Genomic DNA, 16472 nt, shown 5'->3' on the forward strand with positions numbered 1-16472 from the left:
GAAGCGCTGAAACCCTTACCCGCTTACTGAAAAACCCTTTATAATTACTAAACCCACTATATAAAAATCGCACAAAAAGTTGCATATTTTAAGGCACGGTGTGTATGGCAGGAGCAAAATTTTACCGTTTTCGCATCAATTCAGAATAAAAATGTATATTATATTTAATTTTACCATATCTCTCACCCGCAACAGGTCAACAACCGGCGTCGTTTCAATCGTTCACTCACAGAAGTACGCCCGGATGCATACATTTTCGATGAAGGCACTCATTTCGAGGTGGTGCCAGTACCTGAAGAACCAGACGAGCTGACATTGAACGAGCATGTCGGCCGGAAGATATCCATACAATCCGAATCCGATTCGGATATTTACCTACCCATGTCACAACGGCCGTCCACATGTGAAACTGTAAAACGTACCCCGTACGTCACGGTGCGGCAGGATACCGGCGCCAGCACCGAGAGCAAAGATACCCTAACACCGTTGGGCGCTGACGACGATCACACGCTGGTCGGTGATGTTTCGGACGAGACTGGGCAGGACATCAATTTCGAAGGTAAATACCTTATTAAACATCTAAACACTGGCATGTCGTTCCAACATACGGTGCGCAGGCCACGTAAATGATGTCCAACAGCGCATCAATCAGTTGTTAAAATCCACCAAACCAACCACCCACATACATCAACCAATCAATCAACCAAACAAACCCTCAACAAACTGTAGATGACATTGGTTGAAATGAAAAAAAATACACAAAAAATTACACGCTATGTAGTTGTTGTACAATACAAAATTCAAACAAACAAAGGTAAACACTAATTGCTTATGTTGTTGCTTCTTTTTCTTCTTTTTCGTTTTTGTTATGTTTGTTCCGTCTAATAAACGAACGCTTAGCCGCCAAGCGTCGTGCTATGCGCCAACGCACCGTATCACTGTGTCGTCGCAACTCCGAAGCGTGCTCCATCATTGCTGCCGACATTAACCGCTCACGCATAAGTCTGAATCAGTTGCCGTTGTCACGTCGGCAAATGAGTCTCACACAATCTGAGCCTGATAGTGACAAGGAGGCGATTGGAGGTGGTGCGTACACATACATACTTACACTCATATTCGAATACAATTTTATCAGAACAGAGTCATGTGAAAGAAAAAAACTAATTTAAGTTGATATATTCATAGCTCATGCACCCTTAATACCATATTCGTATAAACCTATGTATCATTCCATTCCCACACCGTTGCCACGACTTGCACCTGCACCCTTCCTCCATATCAGCATCCCACCACAGTACTGATTACAGATTGGCACTCCGCGCTGCTTGTATAGCAGCAATGCAATTTAAAATGGATGTTGTGGCATGCTGTTAGCCTAGAGACCAAACATAATTAAATTTTCACTTCCATATCCTAACGATTTCCCATACTCATCCCGCTAAGGCTCCTCAGACATTGCCAATACCATTTGCAATATTGATGCATATGTATTTCACTTGGCATTTGGCACCTGCTCAACTGTTGTCTGTGCGCGTGTGTGTGTTGTGTCGTGTCGTGTCCTATCCTATCCTATCCTATACTTTCCTATTCAAACCCTCTCCCACCAATCATCTCCTCACGCATCAAAAGATTACAGTTGCTTTCACGATTTTGTTTACTTTTATTAATTTTCTATTTATTTTTATATAGGGTGTTTTTGAGAGGGTGAAAATTTGAAAATTACAATTTCCGAATTACACTGCGCAACAAAATGGGGCAAAAAGGGAAAGACATTAATGCGATGTGCGATATGTGATATGGTAATTATGAAAGAGGAAGAGCTGTATAAGGTTAGACCACCTGTCGTTTTGTTTCTAAACCTCACAAGATCTAAATTAATGGGGTACTTTGTCCGTTATTGCACACTCTTTTCATGCGAAAATTTCCGGCGAATATTTTTGTGAAACATTTTAACGCTTCATCGACGCTGCAAACTTAATATTTTTCAGATCTTAGAAATTAGGAGTTAAAATTAGCCACGTGTTTAAGATTAAAATATCCGCAAAAATGTCCGCCATTAAATTTTATTATCGACATTTAAGAATAAAATTAATCGTAAATGTTAGCGGTTTTTTTAAATACTTTAGATTAACTTGCGACCAAATTATGAAAACTCTATGTTTATGAAAATTTTATTTCACGTTATCAATATGTAATTTTAAACTTCGAGTAGTGTAACTGTTGGTGTACTACTAGCTGACAGTACGATTTCGCTTTTCCAAACGATAAAAAATGCCATGTACTATATATACCCAAATTCAATCTACAAAGACTCTAAATTTTTCAGGCTTAACCATTTCGGTTTGACATATTTTGAGGAATCCGGTGTTTAAAAAGGAGCTTAAAAATTTTATATTTATATTTTTATTATTTAAATATAAAGCCATTAATTTTTTCTTATTATCTGTTCCTGTCGAAAAGTTATTAAAGCCGTACGTGCCTCAATATGTAAATTGACGAATTGCTCGCACAAATAGGATACCAATTTAACGGTCTAATTCCTATTAAATAAATAAATAATATGGTGTTCTCAAAACAAAAAAAAAAGAAATCCATGAGCTTTACTAAACGAGCCGATAAACCAGTCCTAACCTTAACCCTTTAACTCTTTTTTATCTCAACTAATTGATACAAATGGTTTCCATAGCTCTGAAACTACTACAAATCTGGATCACAAAGAATTGATTTTTCAATATTTCCAAGTTCGATATTTAACTCTTAAGATCGGCTTATATAATTTCAATTCACTTTCTATTTATAATATTTATATTGTATTTAATTGACGGTTATACCTTGTGTGTCTTGATGTTGTCCCACAAATGGATAGACCTACAGTTTTATGCCGTCTACGAAAGGCTGAAGTTTGTTTTGTGTAAAGAGTTTTTTCATGGCAGAAATACACTTAGCAATTTACCATTGCTTGCCAAGGAAGGAAAAAAAAAACTTTTTCGAACCCGAGCCCTACTGAATGCTAGTCATGCACAAACCCATTCGGCTACGGCGCCCGCCTTTAATTCCTCCCACTTGACTTCACTTTAAATGTAACATCAAATTTTAAAGTTTACTTCAACTAACCTTTAAACGTATCAGTTAACGAAAATAAATTATCGGAATGATAATGTGAACCGTAAGGTTGGAAATTAATTCAGAAGACGGGGCTAAGTATTTCAATACTTAATTGGTGTCGCGGGGAGAATCCTAAATATGTTGCAAGAGGATCCAGTTCATAGAAGCAATAAATTATCCGGCTCGGAGGACCAAAAACGATGATGTTGCGACAAAATTCCAAATTTAAAAATTCGTTGTTTTACATTTAAAATTACAATTTTTCTAATACAATTTATTACAAAATATTCCCTATATATACACATTTATTTCAAACAAAACCCACTTATTTTCACAGAAAATTATAACGAATAACAGGAGTTGAAAAACATTAAAGTATTTTGTTCGTTCGAATAATTATAATTGGACTCAACAATTGGAAAAATTTAAATATAACTTAGTTTTTCCTTTATTGGCGCGTACACCCTTTTTGGGTCTTTGGTCGAGCTCCTCCATTCTTGATGTTGTTCCACAAATGGTGGCACATACAGTTTAAAGCCGACTCCGAACGGGAGATATTTTTTATGCGGAGCTTTTGCATGGCAGAAATGCACTCTTTCACCGAGACTCGAACCTACGTTCTCTCTAAATTCCAAATGGTAGTCTCCCTCCGACCCATTCGGCTACGGACTCCGCTATATAAGTATAAAGAATAATGGCGATATTATTGTAGTAACTTCTGTCTGAACTTTTGTGTGAATACCACTTACCATAGCCATAAATGTTAATGGAAAAAGGTTTATACAAATTATTATTATTATTATTATTATTACTAAATTTGTACAATATAATAACAAGTTATACAAATATAAGAAGGCAGCAGCACTAGCAGCACTAGCAGCATGGGCCATCGGCTGTACTTTATATAAATTTTTAGGTTCAACAATTCCATAAAATAAATACTGGGATAAGAAGTGAAAGGGCAAAGGTTAAATAAATTCTCAATGGAGTATTTAAATAATTTTCTCGTACATAATATAATATTTTGAGACAAAGAGTGGCTCAACCCCAAACTGTCGTATTTTGTATTAACAATTTGAAAAATTGTGATTGAAAAATATTGAACATGTTTTATATGAATATCGCTGGTATAAAACTATTTTATTTATGTTGATACAAACTGCTGACAACAAAAGTCAGCAAGCCGTCACTAATGCAGATTAAGTACTACAGTCTGATTTCTGTCATAAATATGGCTTTCTAGTTTCCAGATCTTCTTTGGAAATTGACAGACATTTAAAAATCTTTATCAGAATTCCCATCCCTCAAAAACACCCTGTTTTCTAAGTTAAATTTAAATAGTTTTTAATAGTTTTTATTTGTATTTCTAATTTTTTCTCATTTTAATATTTTTTACTCTTCTATTTTCTATTTTCTGCGTGATATTTACGTTTCATCTATACATCGTTTTCACCTATACTCGTACTTTGCTTGATTTTGTAAAATGTGTACATTTTCTTTTCTTGTCGCTCTCTCTCTCTTTCTCTTTTACGCTCTTTCGACTTTTCGATTTTGCCCGCGATAATCCATTAGGAAAATCAGTATTGCATGCGAAATCCAGCAAAAATATACTTTTGAAGTTTCATACGGAATACACTTCGATTACGGATGAATTGGAAAGTGTATGCCATTTGATTGCATCGCCGACGGTCTCACTGCCCAGTAACAAAGGTTAGTATTTTATTGTTGTACATGTGTATATATGTATGTATTGTATGTATGACTGTATGCATAGTACAAATAAGATGTTCCTACGTAATTAGTTGGTGAGCTAATTATGTTGAAAATAATTGAATGTGTGCGCACAATAACAATTAACATTTCCATTGATTTCACAACAATTCGAATTGAAATGATAAGTTCATGGAAAACATCTTATTTAACAAAGTTTAAGATATTTTAATTCTTTATTAATAATTCTTGTAAATACATATTTTGGGTTGTATAAAATTGAATTATGAATTACGGCGTCATTATGACCATAATTGTGTTGTTGTTAAGGTACGCAGGTTGAAGGGGTGTTAGCCTACTTATCGTTGAGGTAACAAGCGTCAGTGTTTATTGAATCCAAGAATCGATATGTGAATTTAGTAAGGGCATAAATGAAATCTATTCTTTTTACGATCACTCCTTTCCACATAATCTTTATAGTATGTAGGTATGTAAATTAATATTTGCAGTATTCCTTATAGACTATGAAAACCAGATTAATGCTAAATAATTAAATCAAAATAAAATTAAACTATATCGGGTACTTTTTCCCCCGGGCCCGGAATTTTCAGAGGGGCCCGGACTCGAGGGTAATTCCAAGAAATTTCCTGCTTGAAAAAATATAGTAAATAATACTTCTACCAGAGTTGCGTCACAGACGTTTTTTGGTGTCACCATATCGAATGTTATGATCACGATTACGAAGAATAAATATAATATGGTGATACAAAAGTGTATATTATTGAGCTCTTATTAAAATGGAACATTTTATGCTACTGATTTATAAGGTAATTAATAATTATAGTGATGATTAGATTAAATTTAGATAGTTGTATTTTAAATGAAGACCAATTTTGAAACGTAGTTATTCTTTAAAGCAATTTGTAAAAAATACCCTTCTGATGTGTCGGAAGAAATCTCAATTGAGATGTGTCACTTGAAGAGTGTGTACAAGGCGAATTTTATTGGAAATTCGGAATGTTGTATGCCTCCGTTCGACTTGTTGAATGCCATAACAGCTAAAAACTTGGATACTCTGTTCCCGAACATCTGCATTGCTTTGCGAATATTCTGCACCCTGCCAGTATCGGTTGCCGGCGCCGAAAGATCGTTCAGCGCTTTACCAAGGATCCAAGACTACCATCGTTCTTGTTCAACTCAGAGTCGAGTAACAGGATTGGCAACTTTGTATTTGGAATCTGAGTTAGCAAGGAAACTCGACTTCGATGATATTATAAGAGCTTTTGCCTCAGCTAAAGCAAGAAAAGCAAAATTCTAAGCATCGTGGCAGTCATTTTCAAATATTTGTAAGGCTCACAAAATGAATAAAAAATTTTAACTTTTTTCAGCTGCGTTTTTTATTTCAGATCTGCTGAAGAGTTTTCTAAAATTCATTTTAATCAATATTTCATAATTAATTCTATCAAAAATTGTATCAATGAGTTTTTCAATGTTTAAATGTTATATCACTATAACATAATACGATTTTGATAAATAAAAAAAATTTGAAGGGGCCCGCTTCTCAAGTTTCCCCCGGGGCCCGAATACTCTCTCCACGGCCCTGCATCTTGGCGGCGCGCGGAATTTTCAATGCTTCGGCTGACGGTCTTTCCACCACTATAAACGCAACTGACCATCACTATTATATTTTCATATGTTTTACTTTTTAATTTATTTTACAAGTTCGCCTGTTCAGCTGACGTACTTTCCCCCCTCTATGGCGCAGCTGACTATTTTTTTATTCTACTAAATGTCAACAATACACAAAAAGAATTTCAGCCGGTATTAAATGAGTTGCTAAAAATTTTTTTTCGACATGTTTCGCAGCATCCCACGCACGCACCAACCGCTACTGGACCAGCTGACGGTTGGTTTCGTCATCCATTGGATGGTGTCTGCCTTTAGTATTAAAATCAGTCGGCATGAAATGATGAGGTCAAAATTACCGCTGGCTCCCGGACTATTACTATACTAATACTATTACTATAACACCGACTTTTATAGGAGAGAATTATATAAAGGGTGATTTTTTAAGAGCTATAGCAAAGTTTTTCAAAAAAACACATGTAAAATTCAGAAAAATTAATGAAATTTTTAATTAAATCGATAGCACAGTCCATATAATTTAATGTTTGAAGATTATTTCATGCAAATGTTGACAGCAACTGCGCTTCAAATGGTCCATCCGCTTCCGCTTAGTCCAATTTTGGCTTACTCTTTCCAATGTTTCGGCCGGTATCTCACATATAAATGCTTTAATGTTGTCTTCCAATGCGTTAATTGAAGCAGGCTTGTCTGAATAGACATGAGCTTTAACATAGCCCCACAAAAAATAATCTAAAGGCGTTATATCGCACGATATGGGTGGCCAATTGACAGGTTCCGAACGTGAAATAAAATGTTCACCGAACTCGCCTCTCAACAAGTCCGTTGTTACGCGTGCTGTGTGGCATGTGGCACCATCTTGCTGAAACCACATGTCAGGCAAGTCAAGCTCTTGCATTTCGGGCAAAAGCGCTGTCAAATAGAACACTGTGACTTACGACGGTACTTCAAGCGAACCAGCCATTTGTTCTCATTTCATATATTTTAGTATTGTTCGATTCATTTTTGACAGCTATCGAAGCCAGGAAAGAAAAGTCGGCCTGCATTGGGTCAGCACCTAACAGTCGTAGCCGCGCTTCCCAATGTAAAAATATTTTCAGTTTGCTTTCAGGCGCTGCCATAGCCATAATTATACGAACTTAGCAGAGAATTTCAATTGAGTTTTTTGTGGCAGAATCCTCGTGCTGAAAATTATTTTTCCACTTATTTTTTAGATATCATAAATATATAACTTCTGCAATATACAATAAACTAAAAATATAAACTTGTAAAGCGAGTCAGCTTTACATATAAAAAGCGAGTCAATAAATCTCAAGTGCAAGCAAAAATTAACTGTTTGAGTTAACTCTATTGCGGTTGAAGTGCTTTATGTTTCTGAAACTAAACTGAAGTCAAGTTCTCTAGGCTATTAAGGCATATCTTAGTATACATGCACACATACATACATACAATACACCTACATACATATTTCACAACATTTTCTTCCAAATTTTCCATTCCTTTACTCTGTACAAGTATATGAATTCAGCTTAGAAATCCATTCAACAGCAATTTCCGTATATCAACACACATGTGGTAAAGTTGATTGACAAACACACACACACATATATATATATATATATATATATATATATATATATATTTGTATATAGAAAACAGAGGACTGCACTCAAAGAATCTTTCATTACGTAGCCTCAGTGATAACAAAATAAGACACAAATTCACCACAAATAAACAACTAACACAAATAACTATGCATACATGCATATGTATGTGTGTAGCAGTAATCCTAGTATTTTCATTTGATCATTTGGTGCTTTCATTTGTTACCTAACCAATTGTAACCTGCATACGTAACTCATATTACTCTTCTCCCCTTTCGTATTATTAATCACTCACAGCATCATTGGATCGTCCGACGGGTGATATGTCTAAGGCTGAGTTTGCTGCCATGTTGGAGAAGCAACATTTAAAGGAATGCGAAGAGAATGATTACATGATGCTGGAGGGGCTTTTTCAAGCACGTGGATCCATCGATGACACAGACAACTCATTTGGGGTGAGTAACCAAGGAAATACTTATACATACATACAAGTATGATGGAAGAAAAGCATCTACTCATAGAAATCTAGTCTATTGATTTTGAACTTGCATTCACATAGTAGTAGTGTGCGAGAACTTTCATTTGCCTGTATGCACCACACATTAGCACACATTTACCTACTGCAAATATGTATGTATAATATATTATTTACGGTTTTGTTTTTTCATGCATGTGAACATTTGCGCCACATGTTGCATGCAGACGAGCCAGGAGAGTGTTTTTTCCAACAGTGCTTAGGCTAATCGATTAATTAATGACACACAGTTGGTATATTTCTTTACGTGTTACATCATTTTTCAAGAGCATTTGTCAGCGACACTTGTGACATGTGACTAATGGTGTGATTTCTGGGATAGTACTAAAATATAAACCTTTTTTGAACTCAATTGGTGAACGTGAAATTTAATTTACTGTTTTTTTCCTCGTTCGGCCAGTTACCTTAGGTGAGCCGTCCACCTGGAGGTATTAAAATGGCTGAATGAATATATTGTGCCATTGATTACATCGTGTAACATAAAAAATAATTTAAAAAAAAACAGAGTAATAATATCAAGGTTGTGCAAATAGTTTATGGTAAAGGGGAAAACCATGCGCTTAAGCAACAGAATATTTTAATTTTTTTCTCATAACGGCTGTATGTAATAGCACAAAGGAATCGAGATAAATGTGGGCAAATGACCAAAATGCCCAGTATGGTGAGAGGAGTCGAGTTAGCCATGTCGAGTAGAAAATAATATACTCAGCGAGACTTGGTATACAAATTTGGTATTGAAAATGAGCGAAATCAGGCAAAAAAAAACATGGCCATCTCCCATAGGTATAACAGTAGTTTTCAAAAAAGGAAAAGAAATCTGATATCTCTGCTAATAATGAGGAAAATTTGGTAACAATCCAAAAAAATTTGGTAACAACCCAAAAAACAAAACATAATACGATAAAAAAAGGGGTTTTAAATAGGCGGTGCCACAATCAGTAAATAACTACATGCATTTCAACAACGACTTGATAAAACTCTCCCACACCTAGTATCCACATTGCTCCCAATCTCTGTTAGATTTGACTTAAATCATGCCCACTTTTCATATGGTAGATCTAAATTTCTGAAGGGCTCTCAGCCCAAACTAATTTTAATAAAAATTGAGGTACGGAATCGAGTGTTCGAATTTTTAGGTGTCAACTGCACATGGAACCAAACTTATTCCATTTTAGGTATAACATTAATTCAAAAGTGGTATTTGGAACATTTGCATATCATTTCCTTGGAATATATTAACCATCTATGTCTTTACGTGGGTTTTTTTTTGAGCCTATGAAGGCAAATAGAAAACTAACGCGAGAAGCTGACGTGTAATGGAATAAAATATTGTGTAGTAAAAAGTATTTCTCATAAAATTTTGGCTCGCACACCTGTGTTCAAAATAATGGGAATACAACGAATTACCAAGTTTTTAACAATTTTTTTATAAAATAAAAAAATAAATTTATAACAGAAAAGATTGGCTTGATGCCTTTGAACCTTTTAATCAGAATCTGTAGAAAACTTTGGGGTCTGCGGTTTTATAACGCATTAAATTTTAGTACAATGACACGACGGAGATAATAATGAGGTGGCGCCTATCATAATACGGTTATTTTGCTTTCAGCGGATTTTACAATATCATCTGATTTTCGTGACGCCACCTAGTGCAATTGGTTATTAATGTGACCAGATTACCATTTTCGTAAATTGATTTAGTATGTTGATTTGTTCTGCAGCCTCGTAGCTACTGGAATTTTGTTAATCTCTGGACACATTTGCGGCGGTTCCGATTAGTGTTCGTGTGAATTTGTGCGCACTTTATTTGCGTGTGACATTTCTTTTAGACGGAGAGCTCATGACCAAAAAACCCAACATATTTTATACTTCTTGAAATTTTGCGTGAGATTAGTTTTTTAATACTAGAATCGATATCCGGCGGGCTGGCTGCTCAATACCGGTCTTAATTATGCGTTTTTATTTTTTAAAATTGTTAATAAAAAAATTTTAAGAAAAAGAAAAAAAAAAATCCCATTTTCTAATTTTTTGATGAACAAACCTTTCATCCTTCCCATTTTTGCAAGACTGTACGGAGAGACAGAATATGAACAATATACGCTCTCCCTCGCGCACCCACATTCACGTAAGTCGGTCTCGCTCGCACTCACAGGAATGAAATTTTCCAAAGTTTCCATGTGATGGGACCATCAGAATGGGCTGGCTCTACACATTTCGTCAATTTATTGTATTGCCAATGTCGTGTAAAAAAGACAGCCGGTATAAAATATGTTGACTTGTGCTTCCATCAACGCACTTTCAACATGGGCTGGCAGTACTTTGGGACCATGAGAATGGGCTGGCAACCATCGTTTCATTTTATACAGACCGTAAATGAAATTCTGTTAAAATTTCAAGTGGTATAAAATATGTTGAGTAAATGTTTTTTATTAACAATTTTAAAAAATAAAAACGCATAATTAAGACCGGTATTGAGCAGCCATCCCGCCGGATATCGATTCTAGTATTAAAAAACTAATCACACACAAAATTTCAAGAAGTATAAAATATGTTGGGTTTTTTGGTCATGAGCTCTTAGACTATTTGCTCTATTTAAATTTGTTCCAAGTTTGTTCTTCTTCTTCTCCTTCAAGCAGTCAAATCTCTCTCCCGCAACCGCAGTTTTGCCTAGTTTTCTATGTAATAGGTCTATTTATAAGTTCGTGCGGTTTTACAACAGATGGCGTAACTTGATTATTATTCCATCGATCCACATTTCCAAACATTCATTGGAGAGCTACTGTCGTAAGGCACAAACGTCAGTATAAGTTTTTTATTTGAAGCGTAAACAACAATATTTTTACCACACTTGAAAATGTCGAATTTCGTGCCAAATAATGTGTTTTTGCGGGGAATTCTTCTTCATTATTTTAATATGAAGAAAAAAGCAGCCGAAAGTCATCGTATCTTGGTGGAAGTTTATGGTGAGCATGCTCTATCTGAGCGAACGTGCCAGAAGTGGTTTGCACGCTTTAAAAGTGGTGATTTTGGCTTGGAAGACGAAGAACGCGAGGGTGCGCCGCCAAAGTTCATGGATACCGAATTGGAGGAATTGCTCGATCAAGATCCGGCTCAAACGCAAGAAGAGGTTGCAAAAACTTTGGGAGTTGATCAATCAACCATTTCCAAACGTTTAAAAGCCATGGGAATGATCCGAAAGGTAGGCCATTGGGTGCCGTATGAATTGAAGCCAAGAGACGTTGAACGCCGTTTTATGGCATGCGAACAACTGCTTCAACGGCACAAAAGAAAGGGTTTTTTGCATCGAATTGTGACTGGCGATGAAAAGTGGGTCCATTACGACAATCCAAAACGTCGGGCAACGTATGGATACCCTGGCCATGCTTCAACATCGACGTCGGCGCAGAATATTCATGGCCTGAAGGTTATGCTGTGTATCTGGTGGGACCAGCTGGGTGTTGTGTATTATGAGCTACTGAAACCGAATGAAACGATTACGGGGGATGTCTACCGACGACAATTGATGCGTTTGAGCCGAGCACTGCGAGAAAAACGGCCGCAATACGCCGATAGACACGACAAAGTTATTTTGCAACATGACAATGCTCGGCCACATGTTGCACAAGTGGTCAAAACATACTTAGAAACGCTCAAATGGGATGTCCTACCCCACCCGCCGTATAGTCCAGACCTTGCGCCATCCGATTACTATCTCTTCCGATCGATGCAACATGGCCTGGCTGACCAGCACTTCCGTAATTACGATGAAGTCAAAAAATGAATCGATTCGTGGATTGCGGCAAAACCGACCGAATTTTTCACAAAGGGAATCCGTGAATTGCCAGAAAGATGGGAAAAAGTAGTAGTAAGCGATGGACAATATTTTGAATATTAAATTTGTAACCATTTTACGTCAATAAAGTTTCAAATTTCGAAAAAAAACCGCACGAACTTATTCATAGTCCTATTAGGAAAGCTCTAAAGTGCCCATTTAGAGGCGGTATTAAAAGAACAGAGTTTTAAAAATCCATCCTTGTTAAGATAATCTCTTTAAAAAAGGGCCGAAAACACATTTTTGCTATATTTGAGGTTATGTAACAAAATAAGGTCAGTTAAAATTTATAAAGAGGTTTTAAATGTTCAGAAGAGTTTAGAGAAAAAGATTCAGTATTCTTAAATAACCTCAAAAGGAGCCTGAAATGAGATTTGCACTTTTAAAATATCAAATTAAGAATCAGCAAATTGTTAATAACACTGGCATCTTCTCAGCATTAGCTTTGAATGCAAAAGAGGCTTTTAGACTCTTTAGGCCTTTTAAAAAAATCAAAACGAAACTCAAAAATTGTCGCATCTTGGTTATAAAATAACACTAAATTTATTGCGAAGATTAAAGGATCGGCAAGACTACACAATTGCACTACAGCGACGTCACACACTCTCTGATGGACGCAATCTTGTTTCTATCATTCCTGGTAAAATTGAAGTGTAAGTTTGGAGTCGCTCGAAAATCACGCTATTTTTTGATCATTTTTGTTTGGATACGATGCCTTGGACACGATGTTGAGAATTTCCTTCTACATAAAGCACTTGTAGAGAATTTTACCTGCATACGAAAAATTTTTCTAAAAATTCTGAATACAAAGTTTGATATTTTTTGTATTGGGGCTTCATGTAGTTTAAAGCTTTTTACTTAAGTAAAATCATTAAAAAAATTAACTGCAAAACTTGGTAATTCATACATATATTTACTATGTGAAGGAGGTAATGGGTTAAAATGCTCTTCATTAATGGCAAAATTGATGAACACTTTTTCATCTGAGAAGTTGGGATTTTGTGCTTTCATATGACATTTCTTACCAAGAAGGTTTCAACTTTAACCCCTCAAAATATTCCGACATAAACTTTAAAAACGCTTTTTCATTCAAGGCACTGTGTACATTCTGTATTCTTAATCACACTGAAACTCTTTTACGAACTCTAAAAATTATCAATAAATTTACCATTCAACCTCTTTGACTTTTCTACTCTTCCTAGACCGGCATATCTGCGGAGTTTAGTCATCGCCATCCATTACGCCGCGAAACCGCCATCGAACTTTCACCCTCCAAACCATCATCGGGTGGTGGAGTGCTGGGCTGTGGCAATAGCAGTGACACCAGTGGAGCCGGTAGTGGAGGTGGTGGCCTCGGTGGTGGTGGTGGTGTTGGTGTATTTGCAAGCACATCCACTGGCCCAGCCGGTTTCCAAGTGAAGAACGAACGTCCATGGCAGCGCAACTCTTCGATGGAACAGCAACAAACATATCAATCGCCAGCGGTCCCAACTCGAGCCGCCAGCGAATTCCTAAATGCACCATTCGAAAGCACTGGCAGACTGTTCAAAAAATCGAGCGAAAGTCTACAGAAAGGCTCCAGTACCGAGACAGACTATTCAGCGCATCCATATCGCTTTATTAAGCAAAGTTCGAACGACACAACCACCTCAATGACTGGTTCCTATAACATTGACACGCCATCGCTGGCGGCGGAGTTATCGCTCGATGCGGCCGACCCAAATACACAAACCATGCCAACGACCGTGCAGGAGATCGGCGGCGGCGGCGGTAACGGCGGTACTACTGCTACAGGCAACGGCAACGTGAGTGACACCTCTACGCGTTACCAACCACTGCGCACCGCCTCTGTGGGCGCTAGCGATAGCAGCAAACGTGCCAGCGAAATTGCACCGCCAACGCCCATGGAATTGGGGGCGACAGCAGCAGCTGCAGTGGCGGTAATGTCGCAGGTGCAGTCCGCGTTGCCGCGTGCCATGCAGCTGAAGAAGCAGTTTAGCGTGGATCAGGCGAGCAAAGCGCAGCCACAGCAGCTACGCACACAACCATCCAACATTCTGTCGGCAACAGCAACTGCCGCCAGCGTGTTGGCCGACACAAGCGTGGCGAGTGCAACTGCTGTGCTGCCAGCGCTTGCAGTGCCAGCCAAATTGCTATCCTCACTGAAGCCGCCCGGCAGCATCAAAACGCTAGGCATGAACATACTCAAAGAGAGCAGCTCCAGCACGGAGGAGTCTAGAGAGAGTGGCGGGGACCACACACACGCCGGCGCAGCCATGCCACAAATTAGCACACACACAGTTCAAGATGAAATTGCCAAACTATCGTCCAATATCAAATCCAGCACCGAGTCGGAGAAGGATCCGCCGTACAATGAGACAATGTGCTGATTAGCAAAGGCCGTTGGCCACTTGGCAGATATGTACTGCTGCTACTACCCACATACCTACACATTTACTACCTGTAATGCGACAAATGCAAGCGTGAACTTTACAAATTACCTACCTACCTAATTGTATTGTACATAAATATGTATGTGTGATTATACGTTGTTGATTAGTCGAGTAGATTGTTTAGGGAGCGTTTAGGAATATATTTCAAGCGAGTATGAAAAAATGGTATAAAATGCGAATATACAACACTATATACATATACAGTTAAGTTGAAAAAGAAGCATGCTAGAAAAAGGTTAAGTGAAATGCTCTTCAAGCATTTTATAAATATTTTTAATTCTGAAATGGAAGAGCGAAATGCAATTGAGCGTGTGAGTGTATTGGTTCATTGAGCAAAAAACAACAAACAAAAAAGAAAAACAAAACCCTTTAAAAAACAACCAGCATTTGCCATATGCTATAAAACATATTTGCCAAAAATAACAAATCGTACTTTAAGGCGCATAAGGTACTCGTATAAACAGCTCCATGTTAAATTTGTTATTATTTGCTAGGCAGCTTATACGCGTTTTTTTTTAACTTAAAAATTGTTTGCCATTTACCATTTTATATATTAAACAGTTTTGTGTATTTATTATTAAAACCTATGAGTTGCTTTTTTGCATTTAATTGTTATAGTTAAATTTGTCTTAATTTTAAGTAAGTCAATTCTCATTGTTATGGAATTGACAAAACTTAGTTTTAAATAAAATAGTTTTAATTATATAAAATATATAGCTGCAATTGTAAGAAAGAAATTTAAAATAACCGCATTGCTCAATAATTTGTTCTATATTTAAAAAAAAATTTATTTAAAACACTTGTTTCGTTATTTGCCGAAAATGATGTATGCCCATGTAACTATAAACGAGATCTCGAGCACCCTACGAGCACTGATGCCGTCAGTAATTTATAAAAAAAAAAAACATAAAGCCAAAAAATAAAACGATTTTATGTGCGATTTTAACTCTATATGTATAAGGCGGTGCGAAATTGCACAAACAAATATTATTCGCTATTACATAAGTATGTAAGCACAAGTTTTCGGCTCAAATTTTATTGTACTTATACTCATAATTTTAGCGCATTTTGTTTTTTTTTTAATCCGCGCAAACTTTTAATAAATATCTGTATTAAGTTCTGCGAAATTTTCGTTGCATATCATTTATTTTACCTTTTGATAGAAATATAATTGCTGTTTTTTAAAGCTAGTTTTAGAAAGAAACTATACCGGAGTGCAGATTTGGAAAAAAGGAATTTTTATAAGTGACGCTGGTAGTAGGTAGTAAATTTTTAAATTTACTGAAATGAAAATGTGACTGCAAATAGGTTTACTGTCTGGTTGGTTGCTGCTGTTGGAACAATACCATTGACGCTTTAAGTTTGGCCGAACTCCTCCTCCTATTTATGGTGCGTGTATTGGTGTTGTTTCACAAATGGAGGGACCTACAGAACGGCAGATGGTTTTTTAAAGGGCATGAAAATGTTCATGGCAGAAATGTCTTTGCTTGCCGAGGGGCGACCGCTCTTGGAAAAACATTTTTCTTCGTCCTTTGCGGGAGTCGTTCTGGTAACGTTGAACTTTCCAACAGTCTGTTCAATGTCACCAG

The 16472-nt window shown here is 36.8% G+C and overlaps 1 protein-coding gene across 17 annotated transcripts in view; it reads left to right on the forward strand.

The window, feature by feature from the left end:
* LOC128867812 (transient receptor potential cation channel trpm) overlaps nt 1-16010 on the forward strand; it is a 319297-nt gene extending 303287 nt beyond the window's left edge. For 16 of the 17 annotated variants that reach the window (XM_054109329.1, XM_054109326.1, XM_054109325.1 and 13 more), the window contains 5 exons: nt 196-559; nt 901-1086; nt 4678-4815; nt 8361-8518; nt 13633-16010. In XM_054109329.1, the coding sequence (XP_053965304.1) occupies nt 196-559; nt 901-1086; nt 4678-4815; nt 8361-8518; nt 13633-14820 (2034 nt within the window). In that variant the 3' untranslated portion in view covers nt 14821-16010. The remainder of the gene's footprint in view (nt 1-195; nt 560-900; nt 1087-4677; nt 4816-8360; nt 8519-13632) is intronic. The other variant, XM_054109324.1, reaches the window with a different exon arrangement.
* Nucleotides 16011-16472: the final 462 nt, after the last annotated feature.

Source organism: Anastrepha ludens, chromosome 6 (genome assembly GCF_028408465.1).
Source record: "Anastrepha ludens isolate Willacy chromosome 6, idAnaLude1.1, whole genome shotgun sequence".
In the NCBI taxonomy this organism is placed as follows: domain Eukaryota; kingdom Metazoa; phylum Arthropoda; class Insecta; order Diptera; family Tephritidae; genus Anastrepha; species Anastrepha ludens.